The 25,794-nt window shown below is 54.2% G+C and overlaps 1 protein-coding gene across 1 annotated transcript; it reads right to left on the bottom strand.

Moving 5' to 3' along the window:
* Window positions 1–5,409: 5,409 nt before the first annotated feature.
* LOC149523281 (maestro heat-like repeat-containing protein family member 7) lies at window positions 5,410–24,864 on the bottom strand. Its single transcript, XM_089770371.1, has 5 exons — window positions 24,712–24,864; window positions 24,490–24,595; window positions 24,123–24,218; window positions 23,853–23,957; window positions 5,410–5,433 (listed from the first exon to the last, which is right to left on the bottom strand). Exons 1-5 carry the CDS (start codon window positions 24,771–24,773, stop codon window positions 5,410–5,412), a joined length of 393 nt encoding a protein of 130 aa, XP_089626497.1. The 5' UTR covers window positions 24,774–24,864.
* Between the last annotated feature and the right edge of the window lie 930 nt (window positions 24,865–25,794).

The following is a 25,794-nucleotide window of genomic DNA, read 5'->3' as shown; positions in this document are numbered from 1 at the left end:
GTTCTTGTGCAAAAGGTCTTCCATACGAGCGCGTCCACACTGCCATGTGCTTTTGCAGAAGAGATGTGCTTTTGCACAAGAGCATCCATGGCAGTGTCGACACTCTCTTGCACAAGAAAGCTCTGATGGCCATTTTAGCCGTAGGGGTTTTTTGCGCAAGAAATTCATGTTGCCTGTCTACACTGCCGCCTTCTGGAAGAGCTCTTGTGCAAGAGGGCTTATTCCTCGTGGGGAGAGGAATAACTCTTCCGGAAGAAGCCCTGTTTGCTGATGCTGTACTGTAATACTTGTGCAAAAACACGCACGCAGTGTAGACACTCTGCAAGTTTTTGCGCAAGAACAGCTGTTCTTGTGCAAAAAGCCTGCAGTGTAGACATAGCCTTAGAGGGGCAACCCCAACAGTCATTACTAACAAGGAGTCCTGTGGCACCTTGAAGATTTATTTGGGCATCAGCTGTTGCGGAGGAAAAGCAGGTCCAAGTGTTTTTTACCCCTGGAAGCGGATGCCCAAATACACGTGTTAGTCTTTAAGGTGCCCCAGGGTGCCTCTGTTTAAACAAGTGGAAGAGAAGGGCCTGTGTGCACCTCATAGGATGCCAGGCTAGACTGAAGATCACAATGGCCCTCTCTGGCCTGGAAGTTAATGAATGGTTGCATCTGGCCAGGCTGCCTCTCTTTATGCTTGCATTAACTAACTGGGTTATTTGCAGGTGTTGTACTCAGTCCAGCTGTGTCGGAGCGCCTGCTGCTGGAGGAGAACGCAAAAGTTCTGTTACCTGGTTTGTAAGTCTGGAGCCTTCTCTACTGCATGAGGTACAAGCCACCTGGCTCTTCACTAAAGTTGCAGAGCCGAGTCACTATCGCTGGATGTGGTCTCCGTGCCCAGAGTCCCCAGAGACCACAAACCAGATAAGATTCGAAATCGCCCAAGCAGATTTTTTGCGTAACAACATGCAATAATAGTTGCCAGCGAACAGACTCAGCGCTGCGCCGCTACACTTTATGGAAGCCGTGGCAATGTCCTAACACCCACTGAGCACCATCCAGTGCCCCCACACAGTCAGCTGGTGAACACCATTTGAGGTGAACTTTTATACATTCCTGATGTATCAGGTTGCTACCCCCTGTTACCTGGTTACCGTCCCTTACCTTGCAGAAGGGGGCTTACTTCCTAGTCTTCATACTGTCAACTTACTATCTGTTATGCTGTCAACTTTGACCTGGTCCTGAACATAGGTCGGTATGTACTTGATTTGTGGGAGGTAAATGGTACCAAGATGTTCCTTAGGACAATCAACAGAACTACAGACCGGTCAGCCTCACCTCACTCCCCGGAAAAATCAGGGAGGGGATCCTCAAGGAATCCATTTTGAAGCACTTAGAATAAGGAAAGGGATCAGGAGCAGTCAGCATGGATTCACCAAGGGCAAGTCATGCTTGACGAACCTGATTGCTTTCTATGACGAGGTAACTGGCTCTGTGGACATGGGGAATTCAGTGGATGTGATATACCTGGACTTATTCTTGCCAGCAAGTTAAGGAAGTATGGATTGGATTAATGGACTGTAAGATGGATAGAAATCGGGCTAGACTGTTGGGCTCAATGGGTAGTGATCAACAGCTCGATGTCGGACTGGCGGTCAGTTTCAAGCAGAGTACCTCAAAGACCGGTTCTACGGTCGGTTTTGTTCAACATCTTTATTAATGACTGGATGAGGGGATGGATTGCACCCTCAGCAAGTTTGCCTATGTCACTAAGCTAGGGGGAATGGTAGATACATTGGACGGTAGGGTATATGGTGCAGAGTGTCCAAGACATATTGGAGGATTGGGCCAAAAGAAATCTGATGAGGTTCAACAAGGACAAGTGCAGAGTCCTGCACTTGAATGGAAGAATCCCAAGAATTGTTATAGGCTGGGACCGACTGGCTAAGTAGCAGTTCTGCAGAAAAGGACCTGGGGGTTACAGTGGATGAGAAGCTGGATATGAGTCAACAGTGTGCCCTTGTAGCCAAGAAGGCTAATGGCATATTAGGGTGCATTAGGAGGAACATTGCCAGCAGATCTAGGGAAGTGATTATTCCCCTTTATTGGGATGTGGTGAGGCCACGTCTGGAGTATTGTGTCCAGTTCTGGGCCCCCCACTACAGGAAGGATGTGGACGCATTGGAGAGGGTCCAGTGGAGGGCAACAAAAATTATTATGAGGCTGGAGCACATGACTTAGGAGAGGCTGAGGGAGTTGGGCTTGTTTAGTCTGCAGAAGAATGACGGGGGATTTGATAGCAGCCTTTAACTATCTGAAGGGAGGTTCCAAAGAGGATGGAGAGAGGCTGTTCACAGTGGTGACGATGGCAGAACGAGGAGTGATGGTCTCAAGGTGCAGTGGGGGAGGTGTAGGTTGGATATTAGGAAAAACTCTTTCCCTAAGAGAATGGGGAAGCACTGGAATGGGCTAACTAGGGAGATGGTGGAATCTCCATCCCTAGAGGTTTTTAAGTCCTGGTTTGACACAGACCTGGTTGGGATGATTGAGTTGGGATTGGTCCTGCTTTTGGGCAGGGGGCTGCACTCGATGACTCCTGAGGTCTCTTCCAGCCCTGGGATTCTATGATTCTAAGGCAAGGGACTTCTTTTATTTGAGAGCCCCAATTCCTTCAACAGCAGTATAGCTCTAATCCATGGAGCTCCTGAAGAGCAGCTCTGCATCCCTTTCTATGGCAGCCCAACTGTCCTTGGAACTGGTCAGACCAGTGTGACATCCCCCTGTGTAGGCATAATGAGCTAACGTGTCCTTCACTCCCATGCACCAACTTTGCCACTTATCAACTATGTTTTTAATTTGTTCGAAGGGAAAGCTGAATGAAGCCAAAATTAATGAGTGTTTTAACTTGTAACAAAATACAGGACTGTGTAGCGCTTTAAAGACTAACAAGATGATTTATTAGATGATGAGCTTTCGTGGGCCAGACCCACTTCCTCAGATCCACTATTTGATCTGAGGAAGTGGGTCTGGCCCACGAAAGCTCATCATCTAATAAACCATCTTGTTAGTCTTTAAAGTGCTACATAGTCCTGTATTTCGTTTCAGCTACACCAGACTAACACGGCTACATTTCTATCACTGTTCTAACTTGTGTTTCTGTTCCCAGGAAATGTTGAAACGGTAGATTCCTAGGGACTGTCAAGTAGAAAGATTGACCCAAATTAGTTACTTGTTTACTTTCTTTGGCTCCACTGGAATCTTACAACAGGGATTAACTAGCTCCATTCATATCTATAATTAACACAAACAAAATCTATGTTTAGTGACAGGTAAGGTTTCCTGAGCACATGTCTAACAATCCAGACATTTAAAATCAGAAGTTAGTGGAAGGAGGCTGAAAAAGGTGAGGCTTTCGAGAGAAAAATTGCCCGAGAAAGGGATATTTTGAACTCCAATTTACTCTGTATCAACCCATTTTTCCATTAAACCAACCTAAAGTACTATAAATAGGACTCAAAGTTTATGTCCTATGTTTTAGTTTTTGTCATAAACACCACAAGAAAAAAATATAAAGCAAATGGGAAAAAAGGGAGGATGCGAGTTATGAAAAAGCAAACAGTTGATAGGAGAAGCTAAAATTGGGGGAAAAAATCTATAACCAGTAACATAAAGGATAATTAGGAAATGTTTAAATATATCGGGAACAAAAGAAATCAGAGGAATGGTAAAGATCCATTACTGTATAAGGCTGGTCAAATTGCCAATCACGATGAAAAAAAGAAACTTCAGCAACCTGCTTGGAATTTAATGCGTTGAACTACACACAAGCCATAAAGATTGGATGTCTTTCTAAAACATATGTGGTAGCTCAACCGAGGGATGTTAAATTGCGCTTAATCAGCTAATCCAGTAGTTGGTGGAATTTCCATCGACTACTCAATTAGTCAATAAGGGTATGTCTACATTAGCTCGTTAATTTGAGCTAGGTAGGCAAAGCAGGCAAGCGGAGTTGTAAATGAAGCCCGGGATTTAAATAGCCCAGGCTTTATTTGCATGTTCCCGTCCGGTCGCCATTTTGAAATTCCACTAGCCCGAAGTAACTGCCGCGCGGCTATAGAATGAGATGTAACAGTTAATTCGAACTAAGGACTTAGTTCGAGTTACCGTTTCATTGCCACATGTAGCCGGCAGGAAGGGACCTCGAGAGGTCGAGTCCAGTCCCCTGCCCTCATGGCAGGACCCAGTACTGTCTAGACGAGTGTTTCTTAAACTTTTTAAGACCGAGGAACACCAAACAATTTTTTTTTTAATGAGGATTTTTTGTTGACTCCTGAGGTCTCTTCCAGCCCTAGGATTCTATAAATGTGCTTGGTACCTGTGCCTGGACCTTTATGCTTGATCTGGCTTATACTATTTCTCTTTCCTGCCTGCGGTTCCACTGAGCCAAAGTCTTGCTTCCTAGATTTCAGGCCTGTTGCTGTTTTTATGTTACCGGCCTTTATTCGGGCCTGCTGATTTTATGTTACCAACCCGCAACTTACTACAGAGGCAACTGAGTCCCAAAAAGGAGGAGCAGCTTGTTCAAAAACACAGCAAGCCAGTGGCAGCGCTAGGAATAGGACCCGTATGTCCCAACTCCCTGTCCCCTGCTGTACTAACCAGACCAAAATACTTTGACTACCAGGGTCTGAAGCCCCACAGACAGGGGCCACGGACGGGGAGGGGGAGAGGCAAAGGGGGCAGTTGTCCCGGGAGCTGATGATTTAAAAGGGTCCAGGCCTCTGGGTCACTGTATCGACTATTATGGCAGCCGCCACTGCCAGAGACCCGGGCAAATGAAATCAATCCTAGAGCTCTGTCTGGTGCATGGTGGGTGGCGCTAAGGCCTGATTGGCCCTAGCCTTGTCCCTCCTACCTTTAGCTTTGCCCCTTTGAGGGGGTCTAGAGCCGACCCCCCCCCATACATTCCCCAGGGCCCGACAACGTGACACCAGCCCCGTTGACATGAATGTGCCCCAAATCCCTCAGACCCAGTACAGTCCCCCCTCCTCCACCCCCCCGCATCCTTAATTCTTCTCTTGTCATCTGATTGCTTCAAGCATTGTTACAGGCTGGGGACCGACTGGCTAAGCAGCAGAAAAGGACCTGGGGGTTACAGTGGATGAGAAGCCGGAGATGAGTCAACAGGGTGGCCTTGTAGCCAAGAAGGCTAAAGGCATATTAGGGGGCATTAGGAGGAGCATTGCCTGAAGATCCAGAGAAGTGATTATTCCCCTTTATTCGGCTCTGGTGAGGCCACATCTGGAGTATTGTGTCCAGTTCTGGGCCCCCAACTACAGGAAGGATGGGGACGCATTGGAGGGGGTCCAGGGGAGCTTGGCCAAAATGATTCGGGGTATGGAGCACATGACCGATGAGGAGAAACTAGGGGATTTGGGTTTGTTTAGCCTGCAGAAGCAAAGAGTGAGGGGGGATTTGATAGCAGCCTTCAACTTCCTGAAGGGAGGTTCCAAAGAGGATGGAGAGAGGCTGTTCACAGTAGTGAGGGATGGCAGAACACGGAACAGTGGTCTCAGGTTACAGCGGGGGAGGTCTAGGTTGGATTTTAGGAAAAACTATTTCCCTAGGAGGGTGGGGAAGCACTGGGCTGGGTTCCCTAGGGAGGTGGTGGAATCTGCATCCCTAGAGGTGTTTAAGTCTCGGTTTGACAAAGCCCTGGCTGGGATGATTGAGTTGGGATTGGTCCTGCCTTGGGCAGGGGGCTGGACTTGATGACTCCTGAGGTCTCTTCCAGCTCTAGGATTCTATGATTCAGCCGTGCGATGTCACTGGAGACGCAGGGAGGTACACTGTGGGCGAAAGCCCCGATCTTGCTTCTGGTTTTGTACAGGCGGCCGTGAAAGTAACTTTACAGTTTCTCACAGGTACTGTCCTATTGCAGCCCAGGTCTTTGCAGTTCTTGCTGGAGCTGCGCACCAGGGCACTTTCACCTCTGTGTTCAGGATTCAGAGTTATCTCTTTTCCCAAAGATCTTCCCTGGAGCTGTTCAGAGAGAGCTTGCTCCCTCTCGCCACAGTCTCTCTTAAGGCAACCATGTTCTTCAGAGCCTCTGGCCTGACGTGGAACGGGACGGGGGACACCACAGAAGAGGCCAAATTCGCCGGGGGAAACACTCCAAGGAAATGGATGCTAAAGAGGGTCCATTCGCCAAGACTCATGTGCAGGGCCTCTTTGATTTCAGTGTTGTCACTGTAGACCAGCGCGCGCCCATTGAGATTATGGTCCCTGAGCCTCTGTTTGTACAGCGGGACGTTTTCCTCCTTCAAGCCGATTGTGTCCATCTGGAAGAGAAGTGGGAGCACCCGTTAGTGCCGTGCATCTACTGAACAGGTCGCCAAACACGTTTTTAGGAAGGGTCCGCTATAGCTCCCGAGAGGAACCTGTCTGGGCTTGCTCAGATTCTAGCAAACAAGGCGGGCCGGCCGGCTGTGGGGCCAGGTATGGTACCCGGCACACCCCACTGCCGTGTGCTTGGATTCTGCTAGGGGCACCGCTGAGCAAGTTGGCACGGCAGGGGAAATAGCATGCTCTCTGCAGGCAAAAGCTAGCAATGCAGGGACCACTGGAGGGGTGTGTTGAAATGAAGAGGGAAGGTTTCCTGACCCTGCTTGTAGGCTGGAGGGAAGCATGCAGTCAGCCTGACGGGGGTGGAGTTGGGCCTCTCGACCTAAGGCTATATCTACACTGCAGGCCTTTGCAGGCAGAGAGTATGCTAATGAAGCACTCATTAGAAACTTCTTGGCACTCATTAGCATGCTCTCTGCAGGCAAAAGCTAGCAGTGTAGACATAGCCTCAGGGTTCTTGTGTGTTATTCTGGATAAGGGGTATTACGCTGCAGGCCTCCAGCAAGAGTATTTATGTTTTTGCCTCGCTTCTCTCTGGAGTGCATAACAGACAGCTACGGGTCTCCCAGTCTTAAAACCGACCCAAGTCACTTCAGAGCGTAAAGGATGAACCCGGGGAGAGCCAGCCAATGGCTTCGGGGTTGGAGGAAAGAGCTGCAAGGAACCGAGTTGTTCCAAGCAGAAATTTTTTGTGCAAACCAAGAGTCAGGAGCAGCAGAAAGTGGGGGAACTAGCAGAACCCGGACTGTGGCCTTGCCCCCTACATCACCCTTTCCCCCTCATCCTCACTCTGCCCATTCCCCCTCATGTGCCCCCCCTACTCCTGAGGCCTCAAACCCACACTGTGCCTTCCCCGAAAGCCCCCATCCCACACCGCCTGTTCCCCTCAACATCCTACCCCCACTAGTTCTCGCTCCTCTCCCTCCAGTTATGCACCAGTTATGTGGGACAGTTTTCTCCCAGCTCTGGGGCCCATAGTCAGGGCTGTCCCTAGGCCCATGGGAAATATGTAGCTGCATAGGGCACCGGAAAATTTGGGCACCAAATTTTTGAGTTCCCCAATGCAGCAGCCATGTGTTCTTGTATGTCTGAGGCTATGCCTCTGCCGGTTCGTCTCTGGGGACGCTGTGTCCTGTCTGCTGCAGGGCTTTTCTCTTCGCCCTCCCCCACGTGCTCCTCTCAGCTGGCAGTGTAATCCACACACCTAGTGTGTGTGGTTCACTGTCCCTTCGTGTGGCAATTGGACCTCTTACAGCCAGAGATAAGAACAAGGGAGCTCTACATCCTAAGCTGGGAGCCAGCTGCCTTCATGGCTCCAGCTGTCGAGGCCTCTAGGGGTGTGTCTAAACTACATGGCTCCGTCGATGGAGCCATGTAGATGAGGCTGATCGGCAGAGGGAAATGAAGCCACGATTTAAATAATCGCGGCTTCATTTAAATTTAAATGGCTGCCGCGCTCTGCCGACCAGCTGATGATCAGCTGTTTGTCGGCAGATCGGGGCAGTGTGGACGCTCCCGTCGACATGAAAGCCCTTTGTCGACCTCCCCCTGATGCCTCGTGGGATGAGGTTTACCGGGGAGGTCGACAAAGGGCTTTCACATCGACGGGGAAGCGTCCAGACTGCCCCGATCTGCCGACAAACAGCTGATCATCAGCTGGTCGGCAGAGCGCGGCAGCCATTTAAATTTAAATGAAGCCACGATTATTTAAATCGCGGCTTCATTTCCCTCTGCCGATCAGCCTCATCTACATGGCTCCGTCGACGGAGCCATGTAGTTTAGACACACTCCTAGAGGGCCTAGGTTCAAATCTGCTACGGGGTTCAAATCAGCAGCAGCAGCAAGCTAGCAAGCAGAGAGGATCTGCAACTCTGCTCTAGTTCCTGAGCCCTGCTTGGGGCAGGGAGGTAGTAGGAACGACCAGACCTCCAGCAGAAGCTGCATGAGGGGAAAAGGCCCAGGCAATCCTGCAGAAGGGCCCTCAATTATTCAGGGCCCCACGATTTGCAAAGATGGCTCTGCCTGTAGCCATCATCTGTGGGCAGCTGCTGTCACATGAATGACATGCTTCTTGCGATGAAGAGGCATGGACATTCTATCGACAGCTGGCCCTGCTAGAAGGAAGGAAACCCAAGGGTGACCCACCTCTCGGCAGACATCCTCCACCGTCATACCCAGCAGAGTGCAGGTGCTGAGCTTGTCGAATTTCTTTGTCCGTTTCAGTCTGTGGCTGCCACGTTGCAGCTCCATCTGTCTTTTCAGGGATGGGTCCAAATTGACCGTGAAGGGGAGGTAGAAGAGGGCCTCCTCCATCCGAAACCTGCCGCACAGGAAAGTGTGGAACAGCTCGGGATCCTGGTCCAGTTCCAGCAGCTTTTCCATCTGGCCTTTCAGCATGTCCAGCTCTTCCATGTACTTCTCGTAGACCTCCCACAGAGACATGTCGGGGCGGAGTGGGCTTCCATGGCAGCTGCCCATTCGGCTCCTCTGCTCCTCATCCTCAATGCACTGCAAGAGCCAGCTCAGACGGCACGGCCACTGGTTGGCAAGGAGCACCCATTCCACCACCTTCTTCGGACACACTTCATCCTTGGGGATGTTACTCGCCAGCAGCCTGATGGTGATGGTGACGGTGTTCACGATGCGCCGCATCTGCACCACGTTGTCTGTCATGAATTCCTTCAAGGCGTCATCCAGGAGGTAGTCGAAAGCATCTTGAATGAGGTCTTTGGCTCGGATACCTTTCCCGCAGCTGCCGGTTCCCAGCGCTGGGGTTCCAACCATGAGAGGTATCTGGCTGTCCTCTGCAACTGGATTCTGGGCATCGTGGTTGGCCGAATGGTAGCGAGAGATGTTGAGGAAGTCAGAGCTGGCTTCCATCTTGCCATCCTGCCGGAAGCCGACCTCTGCCTCTAGCTGCTCCTTGCGCGCAATGATATTCCTGATCAGCCTCCGCTTGGTGTCGCAGTCCATCCGAGGGACAGAGAAGGGCAGGATGACGATGCGGTTTAAGAACTCGTAGCCGTTGTTGGCCATACCTCTCATATACTTGGAGCTTTCCACGCAGTCGACAATGATGCTGGAGTCAACAGCCAGGATGGAGATGAAAGGGGCGTCATCGTCTGAGAGGAGGATGTTCATGGCATCAAGGACGCCCACCACCTTGTCAGGGCTGCATGTATCCAAGTGGGTGATCTCCAGCACCACCCGCAGCTTCCGCCGCTGGAAGATCTCCATGTACTGCAGGAACCCAGTGATTGTCCTGACTTCGCTTTTCACGCAGCTCATGAAGCCCAGCTGTGCGCTGAGAGCCGTCTGGTTCATCTGTCTCTCCAGCTGGCTCTTCTGGGTGACGATAATGTTTCGTACCACTGTGATAGTGAGCCGTATGGCAGCTGCTGCAGAGACGCTGACAGCCGTCACCCCAATGCCTTCCACGACAGCTATGGCGTCTCCCGAGGCATCCCCGATGGGGATCCCAAACACTAGGAGGAGACCACCCACCCCAATAGCTACCATGATCAAAAGGATCACAGCCACCCACAGCGGGAGGAAGAGGAACTTCTTGCTAACCCATTCCTGATCCCCTGGTCTTTCGATGATGCTACATTTCCTGTCTATGGTCCTGTAAATGCTCATGGGTAGGAGACCAAAGTGGCTTTCGATGCCGTCGCACAGTGTGGTAATGAAGCCTGCCCAGAGCTGGTCGCAGCCCGCGTACTCCCAGGCGCTGAAATGGATGAAGACGTGTTTCACGTTCCTTCTCCACTTCTGCTGCTCCGTCAGGACCGGCCGGTAGAAGATCATGAGTAACAGGAGCTTGAGTAGATCCCGGCCAGTGTTGTCACGCTGCATCTTCTGCGTCCGCTGAAATTCCTCCTGGTCTTTCTTCTTCGATTCGTTTTCCATGTTCTCTGAGATAAAAGAGGAAGATATGTTAGGTACCTGGCAGTGCCTTAAATCTCTCCTCCTGAAGGGTCTTCCAGCTTCAGAATCCCTCCCTTCTGGGAAGCAATCAAGAATGGGTAGCTCTTGGCAAAGCCATCCTTAGGATTGATGGGATCCTACGCCGTACTATTAAACTGGTGCCCATCTGCCCAACAGCAGCCCAGATGGATGTTGAATTTTTAGCGATGTGATTTTATAACCCTCATCCACACACTAATAAACAAACACATTTTAAACTAAGGTCCTGTCGACTCTCACAGTAAATTCAGCAAACATTTAGCAGAGGTTGGCAAATGCCTGTTAAATGGCTTCATTACCATGTCGTCGATGTTCTGCCAGTAGCTCGAGCAGACTTTGTCACTTGTAAATTAACTAGATCTTCTAGAACTTCTGCTGCTGGAGGAAGCAGAGCCACAGACCATGGATAGGAAGAGGCAGGTGGGTGGAGTGGACATGAAAACCCAGTGCTGCTCCAAATTTTCAGGTCCCCTATGCGATTGCATAATCGGCAAATGAGTACGGGTGGCTCTGGCTCTTTGGAGATTGTTGTCATCCACTAATCCCCATCCCCACAAGGTTCCTTCCCCGTCTTACGTTCCCCGGGGCAGTACTCACCCTTGATTTTGTGTAAGAGCAGGTTTTTGCAATGTCCCCATGGTGCATAAAACCCAGCAGTCACTGGCGTGGGCACAGTGTACAGGGCCTTCGCTAAAGCGAGGCAGTAGATATCCTCCTTGGTCTGGAACCCTGCAACGGAGATGAGGTAAAACACGAAGATTAGCCTCACCGAGCGCATCCGCAGTGGATGCTCAACAGTGTCTCTTCTAATATTTTTCGGTTCAAGGTACTAGGTACAAGGGGAGGGAGCAAACAAATGTCCGAAACCAGACAAGTTTATTTTAGGCTATAAATATTGGGGTGCCTGGCCTTACCCCCTTTGCATGGCCGAAGGGACAACAGAGACTTACTGACTGAATTGCTCCTCGTCCTGGGGCACTCATGAGTTGGTGCACGTGTAACCGCAAATCCAGGGCACTAGATCTGTGACTACACAGCTATAAACCTGGCCAAGTGCCTCTGTCACCAGACGGTGCCTGTGGTCGGTCTTTGTGCATAACAGCGAGATCTGCAGCAGGAGCAGGCTGCGTTACCTGCACTGACCACTGATAACACCAGAGCTCCAAGAACAGAAGCACTGAGCCACGCTGCTGAGGCAACCACATCACAGCTCTTAACACTAGGAGCCCGTAAGTACTCCTGTAGACCCTGCTTTCGCTGGCATTAAGCCAAACAGCGTCCACAGAGCCCCCTGGCACTCCTGCGCCCTGCTGTGTGATGCAGAGGGAGAGATGGAGAAGAGAAAGGCCCTCGTGTTCCTTTGCCCTGGCCCAGGCTAGCCTATGCCACTTCCCATGGTTCTGTGGGCCAGACTTGCAGGGCGGGGAAAAGAGATGTAGAGATCATGGTGGGTAATCAGCAGAACATGAGCTCCCATTGTGGCGTTGGGGCTTAAAAAGCTATTGTAATTCTGGGATGTATAAACAGGAAACGCTTGAGCAGGAGTAAAGAGGCTGTCTCGCTTCTGTGATGGATGGGAGGCCCACTGTTCTTTTCTGAACATCCCAGTATTCAGTGACTAAAGGGTTAAACCTAGCTAGCTAGAAAGTGTTGGCAGGGAGCCAGGAGCACCAGTGAGAAGAAAGAGTTCAGATCTGCATTAAAAGGGAATCTGTCTGCTGTTTTTCTTTGTGAGTTTAATCCTGGAGCTGTGGAAGGGGATGAGGGGGGGGGATGAATTGAACTGGGCAGGGACATCATGCCTAAAAAAAAGAATACCTGGGCCTAGAATTGGACTGGACCTTGGAAGTGTGGATACTTGAGTAGATAGAGAATGTTTATTTAGATGCGATCAGGTTATTTTTTTGTTTTGTTGTTTGGTTAAACTCCTCTGTGCTAAATCCATATCCCCTCCTCTCCCCACTATAACTTTAAACTGAATCCCAGGGATGCAATTGTCTGTGTTTTAATCTGTTCTTTTCTCAGTTGCGCTATAACTCCTAGCAGCCAAGTCAGCTTTACAAATGAATACCTTTTTGTTTTCTTAATATAATCACCTATTTTAAGGCTATGATCTGATTTTGTATCCTGGAAAGTAATAGGAGGTCTGTGTATACCTGCCTAAGACTAAGAGGACAGCTATCAGAAATTACAGTTTGTTTTCATTTTTCTTTTTTTCTTTCCAAGTGCTAAATAAAAGGGAATAATGACATCTCTGGATCTGCTGGCAATGCTCCTCCTAATGCAACCTAATATGCCATTAGCCTTCTTGGCTACAAGGGCACACTGTTGACTCATATCCAGCTTCTCATCCACTGTAACCCCCAGGTCCTTTTCTGCAGAACTACTACTTAGCTGGTTGGTCCCAGGCCTGTAACAATGCTTGGGATTCTTCTGTCCCAAGTGCAGGACTCTGCACTTGTCCTTGTTGAACCTCATAAGATTTCTTTTGGCTCTTGTGTAAAAGAGTTTGGGGTACCCTTCTGGAATACGTTCCCAAGTGACTTCTTCCTGCGTTCAAGAAGAAAAAGTTTTTTTCCACTTGGGTAGAGGCAGCAACCCTCCTAAGCTCAGGGAATCTGTGACCTTGGGGAGTTTTGAAGCAGAAGCCCATAGAGACACGGTATTTTAAGGTCTCTTTTGGGCCCACACCTTCTGCACTCCAAGTGCCAGAGTGGGGAACCGACTTAGCCTCTTTATTCGGCACTTGAACTTCTGCTGCTGGAGTTCTGTGCCCAGCTGTGGTGACCAGAATTCCAGATGGATGTTGATAAATTGGAGAGGGGTCATGTCAAGGCTGTTTCCCACTCTGGCACTCCAAGTGCAGAAGGTGGGGGCCCACAAGAGACTTTAAAATACCCTGCCACTGGAGGCTTGTGTTGGTGTTGCTGTCATCATCCAAATACACAAACCCCTTTGAGAACCAGACAGGCGCATTTCAGAATTCCCTCCTGTGGGGTACCTTCCTTGTCCTTGACACTCCCTCCAGAGAGAGCTTGAAAACCTGTAATTTCTCCTAGAAGTATGGCTTGCTGTCTTAGGCACGTGCATACAGAACCTTCCGCCCTCTAGGATGCAGGAATCAGATCATGGTTTTAAAAATGTGACGTCTATTAACAAAACAAATACACTTGGTGAAACATTACTTAGAATCATAGAACCATAGAGCTGGAAGAGACCTCAGGAGTCATCAAGTCCAGCCCCTGCCCAAGGCAGGACCTATCCCAACTAAATCAACCCATCCAGGGCTTTGTCAAGCCAAGACTTAAAAACCTCTAGGGATGCAGATTCCACCACCTCCCTAGGGAACCCATCTCAGTGTTTCCCTACCCTCCTAGTGAAATAGTTTTTCCTAATATCCAACCTAGACCTTCCCCATTGTAACTTGAGACCATTTCTCCTTGTTCTGCCATCCGTCACTACTGTGAACAGCCTCTCTCCATCCTCTTTGGAACCTCTCTTCAGGAAGTTGAAGGCTGCTATCAAATCCCCCCTCGCTCTTCTCTTCTGCAGACTAAACAAACCCAAATCCCTCAGTCTCTCCTCATAGGTCATGCGCTCCAGCCCCCTAATCATTTTGGTCGCCCTCCGCTGGACCCTCTCCAATGCGTCCACATCCTTTCTATAGTGGGGGCCCCAGAACTGGACACAATACGCCAGATGTGGCCTCACCAGAGCCGAATGAAGGGGAATAATCACTTCTCTGGATCTGCTGGCAATGCTCCTCCTAATGCACCCTAATATGCCATTAGGTTTCTTGGCTACAAGGTCACACTGTTGACTCATATCCAGCTTCTCATCCACTGTAACCCCCAGGTCCTTTTCTGCTGAACTGCTACTTAGCCAGTCGGTCCCCAGCCTGTAACAATGCTCGGGATTCTTCCATCCCAAGTGCAGGACTCTGCACTTGTCCTTGTTGAACCTCATCAGATTTCTTTTGGCCCAATCCTCTAATCTGTCTAGGTCACTCTGGACCCTATCCCTGCCCTCCAGCATATCTACTGCCCTCCAGCGTATCTACTTGGTTGCTAGGTGTTACAAAGAAACTGAAAAAAGAAAGATTAAAACACAGAAAATCGCTTCCCTGGGATTCAGTTTGAAGAGTTCCAGGGTAAAGGGGGATAGTTACATGTGCTTAGCAAAAAGAAGTCCAACAAACTAAAAAAATAAAGAAAATAACCTAGTAGCGTCTGACTAAAAATTCCCTGTTCTACTCACATCTCTCTTGTTCCAAGATTTAGTCTTTCCCTAGCCAAGAAAGTCACTGGATTCTGCTTGCCCAGGTTCCTGGCTTAATTCACATCTTCCAGGCATGATCACACAACAGGCACATCACTGCTTCCAATTCCAATTCAAAACCCCAAATTCTGTTTCCATTTTCTTTCCTGGCCTCCTGTCAACTCGCTTTCTGCTTCTCTAGCATTCCTGGAGACTTTCTAGGACCTTTTGTCTATGGTTTCAACCTTTCCAGGCAAGACAGTTAGGGTCCCAAGACTTTCAGGCAACCGTCTGCTTTTGACACGATCTGCCTGTTTCTCTTCAGCTAACTCTTGCTTACTTTGGTTCAGGCCTCAGGCCTTACACCAGGCCCATGCTTCAGGCCCATCCTTTCTAGTACAGGATGTAGCCTGGTAACAAAGCCCTGACTGTGGTATCAGGAAACCTGGGTTCTATTCCTGCCTCTCCCACAGGTTGGAGAGGTTATTCCCTGTCTGTAAAATAAGACTAATGATACTAACCTTCCCTTTTTAGACCTACACACAGCAACTAGGGATTTTTATTAACTACTCAAATATCGGTGAGCCTGGCTCGCTAGATGAACCATCCGGTTCCTCTTGGAATCATGTTAAATGCTTGATCCCCATGACCAAAGTCTCAGATACTGGGAGAAGTGACACGGGGGAATAAAAGCTGCTGTCTGAGGTAAACTACCTGGCAGGAATCCCCTGGAATGGGAGCCATCGCTACCAGGAGCCCAGGAATAACAAGACTCCAAAAGTCCAGCTGCCAGGCAGTTTGACCATCTCCTTCAGGCCAGTGGCCCAGAATTCCAGGACATCTTTGGGCCTGGGTTTAAAAAGAGGCAGTACCGTGTGCTCAGCCCCTTTTTATCCATCCCCTTTCCCTCCATTGGCACGCAACCCTCAAATGGCCAAAGGTTTCCCTTTCCCTCCCTCCTTGGTTAAACAAGCTGGTTAAACAGCTCGAGGTGATGGAGTGATAAGCACCCACTGACAGAGTCGCTCGGGTTGCAGGGCCAGCGTAAGTCCGCTTTTAAAACTGCCGGCAATAGCTGCAGCTACGGGAGGGGACTCTAGCAAGGGCCTGGAACAAGGAACAGGGCTCCACTCCTGCATGGGATTCGGGCTTCCCCCAGGCAGATGCTCTGTTGCTGCTTTCCTGTCTCTCCCTTCTCCAGGTGGAAGGGGACGGTTAGCCAGTGTTCCCTGCAAGCTGAGCTCTTGGGCGGCCAGCCAGGAGATATTCAAATGCTGCCCAGTTTGCTAGCCGGTAGCATGTGTTTCTAGTGGTGGTGCATGTGGTGTACTGGGTGTAGACATAGATCTTGTTGTTATAGTAACTGCGTTAGGTCACTGGGGGTCAGCCCAGCTGGTTTGGGTTTTTTCTAGCTAGCTCCGTGCTATGCAATAAAATGGACACTTGCAACTACTCAAGCTCTCTGTATTTCCACTGATTTCTTCCCATGCTGTGACACTCCACGTGACGTAACAGTGCACATCCGTGCATGCCTTGGTGCACATAACAAAATGTATTCCGCACAGGAGTGGGGGAAAAAGTAGAGGCATTATTGCTGCTAGCTCCTTACTGAAACTCAGTGAAAGGCAGGGGAAATGAGAAATCAAGATCCTGAGACTGACAGTCCCCAGGAACAACGGGGAGAGGCTAAAGTCCCAGTTCAGCCTGACTGGCAGAGCAGGGAGCCAGGAGGGAGCCAGGGTCGGCAGAGTGGGACTGAGCTAAGGAGAGAGCAGGGGCCCGCACTGAGCTGGGGAGCAGGGCTGGCCTCGGGGAGGGAGAAGGGGAGGCCGGGGTCAGGATCGGGGGCAGTGCGACTGGCCTCAGGGAGGAAGGGGGTCAGAGGCAGCATGACTGGCCTCGGGGAGGGAGAAGGGGAGGCCGGGGTCAGGATCGGGGGCAGTGCGACTGGCCTCAGGGAGGAAGGGGGGGTCAGGGGCAGCATGACTGGCCTCGGGGAGGGAGAAGCGGGGGCCAGGGTCAGGATCTGGCCCTTCCCCCCCAGAGCTGCTTCCCATCCCCTCTTCCTTCCAGCCAGTTCCTGACCCCCCCCCCAGCCAGTCCCTCTTCCTCCCTCCCCCCTGCCCAGGATCAAGTGTGTCCGTTTTTTGGGGAGAGGGTCTACCTCGCAACCCTACGAGTCAGACCCAGCGCAGGCACCAAGTGATGGGGACTGCCGGAACTTTGGGAACCTGAGACTGCGGGGTGGGGGTTTGTGGCCCAAAAGGGGGCTGAGAAACCTAAGACAGACAGAGTAGGGGGAGCACCAGAAGGGTGACACAGTCAGGGCGACCCTAGAACTCTGTTACAGACCAGCTGGCGGCTGCTGGAAGAGGAGGGAAAAATAGGGGGTAAGGGTCAGAGAGGAAAGGGCTTGTGCTGAGGGGAGGGGGGCAGGTCAGGAGATGAAAGGGGAAGGCACCAAGGGACAGGGTGTAGGAGAGAGACAAATGCCCAGGGGCCAAGTGGAGACAATGAGGAAAAGGACAGGAGGGGAGGTGTCAGTGGGGGGGGGGGACAGGATGATGCTAGGAGAGGAGAGGGGAAGGGCTTTGGGGGCTAGAGGGGAGAAGGGGAGGTGCTGGGAGAAGGCTTGAAAGAAGGGGTGGGCATGAGGAAGGCGGAGATGGAGCAAGGCACGTGTAAAGGCACAGGGGCATGAGGGGAACGGGGGCAGAGGGTGGTGAGGGAGTGGGCAAAGTGGGTAGGGGCAGTGAGGGAAGGGGGAGGCACCAAGAGGGTGCAAGGGTAAGGGAAGGTGCAGGTGCCAGGGAGTCCGGGGGGTGAAGCAGAAGGGCAGACACCTGCAGGGGAGGGACCAGCAGCAGAGGAGAGAGGCAGGGCAGGTGTGTAGAGGGAGGTGTTAGAAGAGGGGATGAGGAGGGGTAGCTCACATGGTCAGAGTGGGGCTACTGGAGGAGTGGGCACAGGGGGAGAGAGAAAGGCTGCTGGAGGGGGCAGGTCTCGGGAAGGCCGAGGGCCGTGAGAAGGGCAGGAGTCAGGACAGCAGAGGTGGGTGAGGGATTGGGGGGAAGCAGGCACCAGGGGAGCTGATGGAGGAAGGGAAGGAGACAGGGCAGCAGAGGGGACAGGTAAGTGGTTCATAAGATATTTATGAATAACTTGGGTGCCACACTGACACATCCAAACAAGCCACACTCAGTACTGGTGCACAACACAAAATGTATTGTGCTCATGGGAGGAAACTCTTAGAGGGAACACTTCCCCCAGCCTCTCCACCCCCCAAGTTAATGTCACACACATTGGGTTAATGCAATTGCAGGATCGTTGCACGGGGGGGGTTTGGTGAGGGCCAAACTAATCCCTATTGGTAAGTGGATGGTGGGAAAAGTCCTTGGGGGGGGGGAGGTCACATGACACCTTTTATTTCTGGTCATGTGTCCATATTGCCCTGAAAGTGTTACCTCCAGAGGCGTGGCTAATGGGGGTCAAAGAGTACATTTAAAAACATTCTTTGGGTGCACACCCTAATGAAATGTGCTGCGCACGCCAATGGGCAGAGAGCAGATCCAGTCCTGGGAGCAGGGCTGCAGCCACAGAGTTATAGACGCCGCCCAGAGAGCAGATCCGCATGCTGGGAGCAGGCCTGCAGCTGTAACCCACCCACCTGATGTGGGTCACTATCCTATGGAGTGGCACTGAGACCACTTCCAGCAAGCAATTATTACAAGGGCGCTCTTCAGCCTATGCTGAGAGGCAACTGACTTATAACTCAAGCTGTAGCAGCTCCTGCCCTAAGCTCCAAAAGTCCCAGGTTCTAATCCACCTGGTGGCAGTTGCACAGCCATGGAAGCAGAGGGGCCAGGGAACCCTCTGTACAGGACTCCCCCCCCCCCCCCCCCCACACACACACACACCCTTGCTTCCTGGAATCAGCCACCTAGGTGAATAAAGCTGGAAACCCCCATCCCTATAGCTGTGCGCCTTTGCTTTCAATTGCTATAGCCATTCTAAAGTGCCCAGATCTCACAACAGAAAGGAGACGTCCCAATGAGCTGCTAAGCTGTGCTGCCTGCCTCGGACAAGTAGCTCCAAGAAGAGTGAGTGCTGTAACTCTTGAGCCTAATGATGGTGGTGTCCTCCAGCCATTTTCAGATTAGTACAGCTGTGAACCAGGTGCCAGCTGGCCATAGGGTCCCATAGACCTGGCTTGTGCAGCCTAACCTGATAACCAAGCAGCCCATCCATTACTAGCCAGCCGACTACCTTGGGCATGGGAGACCATCGCACTCGTAATTCCTGGGGCCTTCACGCACTGACAGGGGCACTGACAGGGCTTGACTCAATCAGCCAGCTAGGGAGAAAGAAATAAACAGAAGGCAGAGGAGTCACCAAGAGATCAGAAGACCAGCACGATGCCTTATAGGCCGTTCAGCTGTGAAGAGTCACCAAGACAGGGCAGGTGATGCTAACCTGAGTTAGTCCATTAGCTGCGGCTAGGCTGGGCCATGAGAGGAGAGACAGGCAGTAAATCTGCAGCTGTCAGACCACAAGGAGGACACGGAGGTTTCGAAACCAGCTCAGAGAACAGGGCTGGGTAAGATGCAACCCACCTAACACTGTGATCTGGCCACTTTGTGTTTAGATCCTGCTGCCCATGCCGCCGAATTCTAAGTGGTGACTCAGGCAGCAGGATCCGATTTTAAATGATTCACGGCTCATGGTTACAGCAGGGGCAGGAGCCACGAGCCCTTTAAAAAGCTGTAGCCACGCTGGACAGCTGCCAGTAGTGGCAAAGCTGTGAGCTCTTTTCTGTGCTTTTAATTGAAAGCCTCAGCCACGGAGAACTCTGAGGGTGGGCTAGTCCACAACACCGCCCCTTCTGCCTCAGGCTCCGCCCCTTCTGTGGGTGGAGCCGGCCTATGACCCCATACCAAAATCCATTAAGTGGCCCCCTTCTGAAAATTATCGCCCAGCCCTGTCACAGAATCATAGAAAAGTCTGAGTGGAAGGGACCATGATAGCTCCAGTGTTTCGCAAACTTTTTTTATAATGTACCCCCTTTAAAAAAAAATGTGTAAGTACCCCCAGTACCTACAGTTTTCAGACACACACAATTTTTTTCTACCGTTGCAACACATTTGTTTAAACAACTGCATCGTAGCCGGGCGGGCGATGGCATTTTTGGGTGTAAAAGGTACAAAAAGAATAAAGCGCTGTCAAACTGAAAACTAAAATTCAGTTTTTCCAAATTTCAGTTGTGTTGACGTGTCCCCCAGACATCTCTTGAGTACCTTTAAGGGGACTCGTACCACTGGTCGAGAAGCACTGATCTAGTCCACCCCTGCACCGAGACAGGACCAAGCATGTTTGTCTCACCTCTTGGCTCCTAGGACACGGCTTGAACTAACGCACTTGGAAAGACATTATCGTTTATATGCCCAAAGTGCTTCGTCTCAGTGTATTACCATAAATTCTAACTGTCCAAACTCCGACCTTTCATTTCCCTGTCACTTGGCCAGCCACAGCCTCACAAGCCTTCGGCATCGATCTCAAAGCCCTTGTCACGCTTTTACACAGCTGTGCTGACACGCTTGTGAGCCAGGTATACTTGTGCGACACGTCCCAAAGCACTTGCTCCAGGGCATTACATCGCACTTGCGTGCCTTTGATGGACAGGGAAAGGGAGACCTGAAAGGCCTCTCCAAGGTCACCAGCGCGAGAGTGAGCGCAGAATTGCGGAGCAAGGGTCTAACACACAACTCTGTGCCTTAGTCACTAGGTGGCATTAGATTAGAACCCGGGAGTTCTTACAACCCCCTGCCCCCTCCACTAGGCCATGCTGCTGGCCTCCCGCCTCTCCCCCAGGGCTTGGAGACAGATGGGAGGCTGGAGCCAGCCTGCGCAGAAGGGGCTGTAACGCTTACAGCACGTTCATGACACTGCCCCTGCGCAGCCCCTCTCAGATCCACACTCGGAACCCACAAGAAACACCCCAAGAGCAGAGATGAAACCGCCACTCACCTGCAGCCCAGCTTCCAGGAAGGGCAAAGCAAAAGCGGCGCTCGCGGATTCCAGCCCAGCCTGGCACCTGCTTCCTGAACTTTGGCCCCTTTCCTCCAAGATAGCAGGAGGCTGCTCTGGGCCTTTTGTGCCCACGACGGGGCAGAAAAGCAAACTCAGCTGTTGGTTCCATCTTGCGGGCAGAGCCCCGGCAGACAGTGGCAGGCGGGGGTATCGACTGACCCTCCAACCCAGGATATTCCCCCCACACCTGGATTCGCTTCCTAGTCATCCCCATCTCCCTGCACGATCCTTGTTTCTCATCCCGCCGGTCCGAGAAATTGTCAGAGCAGGTTGATCCCGACCTTGCCAAGGGCTTAGGTTACATCACAAGGCTTTGCCGCCACAGCTGGCTTGGCTTGGGTGTGTGGCAAAAGCCCCTCCCCCCCCCCCGCTGGCACAGCTATTCTGGCAAAGCCGCCAGGGCAAATGGCAACTCTGCCGAAAAGCATCTGCTGGCTTTAAGCTCCCTGCGAGCTGTTCTCATCGCTCAGCCATCACCACCACTGCCCTGCCTCTGTCCTGCTCCTCATCCCCGCCCCCACTCCTATCCCCTGCTCTCCTCCATCTCCTCCCCCTTCCCTTCTCCTGCCCCTCCCCATTTCCACCTGCCCTGCCCATCCCCGTCCTCTCCCTCCCCCCGTCTGTCCCCCTCTTATGTGAGGGCTTTGCTGGAAACAACCCCCCCCCCCAAGCCAGGGAGATCTCCCCTCCGGGAACAATTCAGCCCCCCCCATCTAGCTCCCTCCACTCCACAGTATTTCCTCCATTCCCCACAGTTGAAAATTGAGCTCCCCCATCCCCTCAGGTGACAGTCGGGCTCCCCCATACGCAGCTGCCTAGGTAGGCACCTCCGCAGCCAGAGCCTGCCCCTGGCGCCCACGTCCCCTCCCCGACTGCCTGTCCCAGGCGACCACCTGAACCTGCGTCCCCCATTCCCTCAGATCACAGCTCCCTCCCTGACCCTGCACCCCCCGACACCCCTCCCCCAGGCCAGACTCCTCTCTGGCACCCGCACCCCCTCCCCCAAACCCTCTGCTCCCCCTTCACCCAGGTCACACCTCCCTCCCTGACCCTGCACCCCCCCGACACCCCTCCCCCAGGCCAGACTCCTCTCTGGCACCCGCACCCCCTCCCCCAAACCTTCTGCTCCCCCTTCACCCAGGTCACAGCTCCCTCCCTGACCCTGCACCCCTCTAGAGCCCCTCCCCCAGGCCAGAGTCCTCTTCTGCGCCCATACCCCCTCCAGGACCCTGCACCAATATCCACCGCCCCAGATCATACCCCCCCCCCTGCACCCAGGCTCCACCCCTAAGCTCCCTTCTGCACCCAACCGCCCCGTCCCAGACCCCAAAGCCCTCGGTAGAAATGTGGCCCTTGATCAGTTGCCAAAATGGCCCCCCCATTACAAATTATTGACCAAGCCTGATCCAAATGTTTTTTGAAACATTGTTTAATGAGAACGTAAATACAATTCAATACAATTGGGAGGGTTGGGGGGAGGGGGACGCAGCTGCTGGCTCCTCAGCTCTTGCTGCTCTCACTGGGTGTCTTCCTGCTGCAAGGGAAGCAGAATCCGTCACATTCATCCCTGGGGACTCAGGGGAACTGGCCCCCCAGCATTTCCACCCTCCTCCCCCTGCTCTCTGGTCACCCCCGTCAGGCCCGCAGGGTGAGCTCCTGACCCCCCCCCCCCCCCCAGAGCTCCTGACACCTCGGCCCCCTCCCGCCTCCTAGGACAGTTTCTGTGTTCAGAGCCTCCCCCACCCCCAGGGACGCTCGCAGGGGCAGGAGGGATTCTGCCAGCAGGGACGTGGGGTGGGGGCAGCCTGAGGAAAGGGGCGGGGGACTCCCTGAGGGGATGGGAAGGAGACCCTGGCCCTGCCCCACTCTCCTGATCTGCTCCGGCTGCTCACCATGTATTCCAGGAGCTGATGGGCCTGCCCATGCAGGGCGTGGGCCAGGACCAGCCCGGCCTGGCTGGGGCGCCGCAGGGGGGAGCGGGCAGCGAGCAGAGCCTTGTCCAAAAAGCAATTCTCCTGCTCTGCTGAGAAGAGCTGCCCAAAGACCTGGAATCAAGAGCACAGGAGGTTTCAGCTGACGGCCCAGAGCCCGGCCCCAACTCCTGGGGCTAAAACAGCTTCCTCCTCCCCCAAACTCCCTTCCAGACCCTGCACCCAGACGCTCTCCTCACCCGGCACCCCAACCCCTGCCCCAGGTCACAGCTTCCTCCTGCCCCCAAGACCCTCCTACCCCCACGAGGGCCCCAGCCAGCCCCACCCCCGAGCCCTGCCCTGCCCTGGCAGCGCGTCCTTACCTCTCCCACCCTCACGCTGTTGCTGTGAGCCAGGACCCATCTTTCTTTGTAGTAGTGTCTGCACCACAGGTCCTCTGCCTGGTGGATGTTGAGGCCTGCAAGAGACACAACAGGGTCATTCTGCTGGCAGGTCTGAGCCCTTCCCCTCCCACGGGTCCCTGCAGGCATCCCTGGGCAAATGGAGGGGCACAGGGGGCAGAAGGGGAACACAGAGGGACGCATCCCCCCTTGGGCCAGTCTGGGGGAAAAGGGCTGGGTCCCCTCCCCCCGCCGCCGGCACCCTCAGGGTGTCCCTGGGGCCCAGGTCCCGGCTGGGTTCCTTACCCCTGTGGTGCAGGAGGAGTTGATACAGGCTGTGCACCCCCTCCCGGGCCAGCCGGCTGACGTCTTCGGATGGGTCCGAAATAAAAAGGCCCAGCTGGGCCACGTGGTGACCCATCCTCGGCCAGTCGGCGGAGTTCTGAGGGGAGAGAAGAGGGGGGGTCCCTCAGCATCCTGGGGCTGCACGTCCCATGCAAACGGCCGCCGAGGCGGGTCTGAGCTCGGGGGACGGACAGAGACACCTCCCGGGGCGGGGCGGGGCGGGGCGGAGCCGGCCTTGCGAGGAGACAACCCAGAGCAATGGCCCCGACTGAAGGGTCACTCCGGGGGTGGAACAAGGGGATCCACTGACGGCCACTCCCCAGTCCCCAGGCCCAGTCCCTCAAGAGCCCCCCTGAAGGGCCCAGGGTCGCCCCTCCCCGGGGAAAGGAGAACGCGGCCCATTCCCGGCCCATTCCCGGCCCTGCCTCTGCCTCCCGGGGACGCTCCCAGCCCCGCGCCCTGCAGCCCCAGACCCCCCGGCTCCGAGGTCACTTACGTCAAACCCCGGGAGGGTGGTGGCGACTCCCAGCAGGGCCGTGGTGCTGCCAAGGGCCCTGGCTCGCTCCTGGGGCAGGCGGGACTCCAGCCACGGGCTCAGGTGCTGGGGGGGAAAGAGGCAGGTCAGGACCCGTAGGGAGGTGCCGGTTCTGGGCAGAGCCTGGGGCTCCTCTCGGACTGTGCCCCCCCCAGCCACTGACACTGCTCCTCTCTCGGCCCCCCCCCGAGGAAGCAGGGACAATGGCCCCGTCCCCCCCACGGGGCTCACCTCCATTATGAGCTGCAGCCGGGCGGTGTCTGGGGACTCGGCGAGGAGGCTCGCCAGTAGGGCCTGGAGGTCGTAGGGAAGGGCCCGGATGAACTGCTGCAAGACAAGGGGGAGCCCTGGGTCAGAGGGGGGTTGGGGGATCCAGGCCACCCGCTGGCTCCGGGGTGCAGCCTTGAGCAGGGTCTGAGCCGCCTCGCAGAGCAGGGAGGAGCCCAGGCTGGGCATGGAAGGGACGGGCCCCCCGGGAGAGCAACGGGAACCCTGGAGGGAAGGATCCAAACCTGCAGCTTCTTCCCTCCCTCTGCCCCCCCCACACTCCTCTCTGGAGCTCCAGCCCAGCCCGGGAGCAGGGCCCGGAGGGACGTACCTGCGTGTGGATGGGCTCCTGCTGCCAGTCCCCAGACACAGTCTGTCCCACGGCCGCCGTCAGCAGGGGGCTCAGGAGCTGGGCCCGCAGGGGAGGCTGCAAGGTGCTGGCAGGAGAGAGGGGCAGAGGCTGTTAATTCAGCAGCAGGAGACAGAGACTTTCCCACTCCCTGGCCAGGGGATCTGCTCTGGGGGGAGTCGGCGGGGGGGGGGGGGTCGGTACCTGAGGCTGCAGGCGGCGTTGAGGCAGTCGGCCAAGACCAGCGGGGGGGGCGAGTCCTCCATGATCTCCTGGGAGACCCAAGGAGACAAAGGGGCGTGTGAGGCTGGGCCCCCAAGAGACGCTCACGCGGCCAGCGCCCCCACCCAGCAGGATCCAACCCCACTGCCTCCCGCTGCCCTGTAGCCCCCCTGCCCGACACAGGGCCCCTCCCAGCACCCCCCTCCCAAACCGGGACCAGCTCAATCCTTGTCCCCAGGCCGTCTCCTGCCCCTCACTGCCCTGGTGACCAGCCTCTGAACCTCCTCATCCCTGCTCCCCAGGCGCATCCCCAGCAGCCCGCTCGGCTCCCTTCCAGCCCCCCATGGCCCGGGGAGACCCCTCCCTGTCCCGAATCCCCCTTCCTGTCCGGCACCCCAGACCTGCCCCATTTCTGTGTCCCTCCCTCCTCCAGCATCCCCACCCGCCCTCCCCATGTCCACCTCCAGCCCTCCTGGCTCCACCCATCCCGTTTCCAGCACCCCCACCCGCCGCCATGGCCCAGGCAGACCCCTGTCCACCCCACGTATCCCCTTCCCTCCTCCCGGCCGCCGCGACTCGCTTACAACGATCCTGGCCATCATGGTGTCCTTGCAGCAGCGCGGCGCCAGGGTGTCCTCGCCCCTTTGGAGGGCGGCGAGGCAGGCGAGGGGGATGGCCAAGAGGAACCGCTGCAGGGCGGCTGGGCTCTGCACCCCAGAGAGAGTCTGTGAGCCTGGGGCCTGCCTGCCCCCCACGGACAGCTGCAGGGCTCAGGTCTCCCAGGAGTGGAGGTGGGAGCTGCCGGTTGTCCAAGCACCCACACTCCCCCCCCCAACTGCTGCCTCAGGCTTGTGGGGGCCCAGCTGGTGCATGACAAGAGCCCCCAGCTTGGGGGGTCCAGGTCATGCAGGAGAAGGGGCCCCAGGGGGATCCCCAGGGACAAGCCCCTCCCGGAGGGGGGGGGGACGTGCTGGGAAGGGGCCGGACAATCTCGGGTCCCCCCCGTGTGGAGAAGGTTCCTACCGTGTCCCGGGTGTGGAGCTGCTCTTCGATGTCATAGATGGC

The sequence above is a fragment of the Pelodiscus sinensis genome, chromosome 18, assembly GCF_052426305.1.
Source record: "Pelodiscus sinensis isolate ZL-2025 chromosome 18, ASM5242630v1, whole genome shotgun sequence".
Lineage (NCBI taxonomy): Eukaryota > Metazoa > Chordata > Testudines > Trionychidae > Pelodiscus > Pelodiscus sinensis.
The sequence above is the reverse complement of the archived record's forward strand: the minus strand, read 5'-3'. Positions and strand labels throughout refer to the sequence as shown.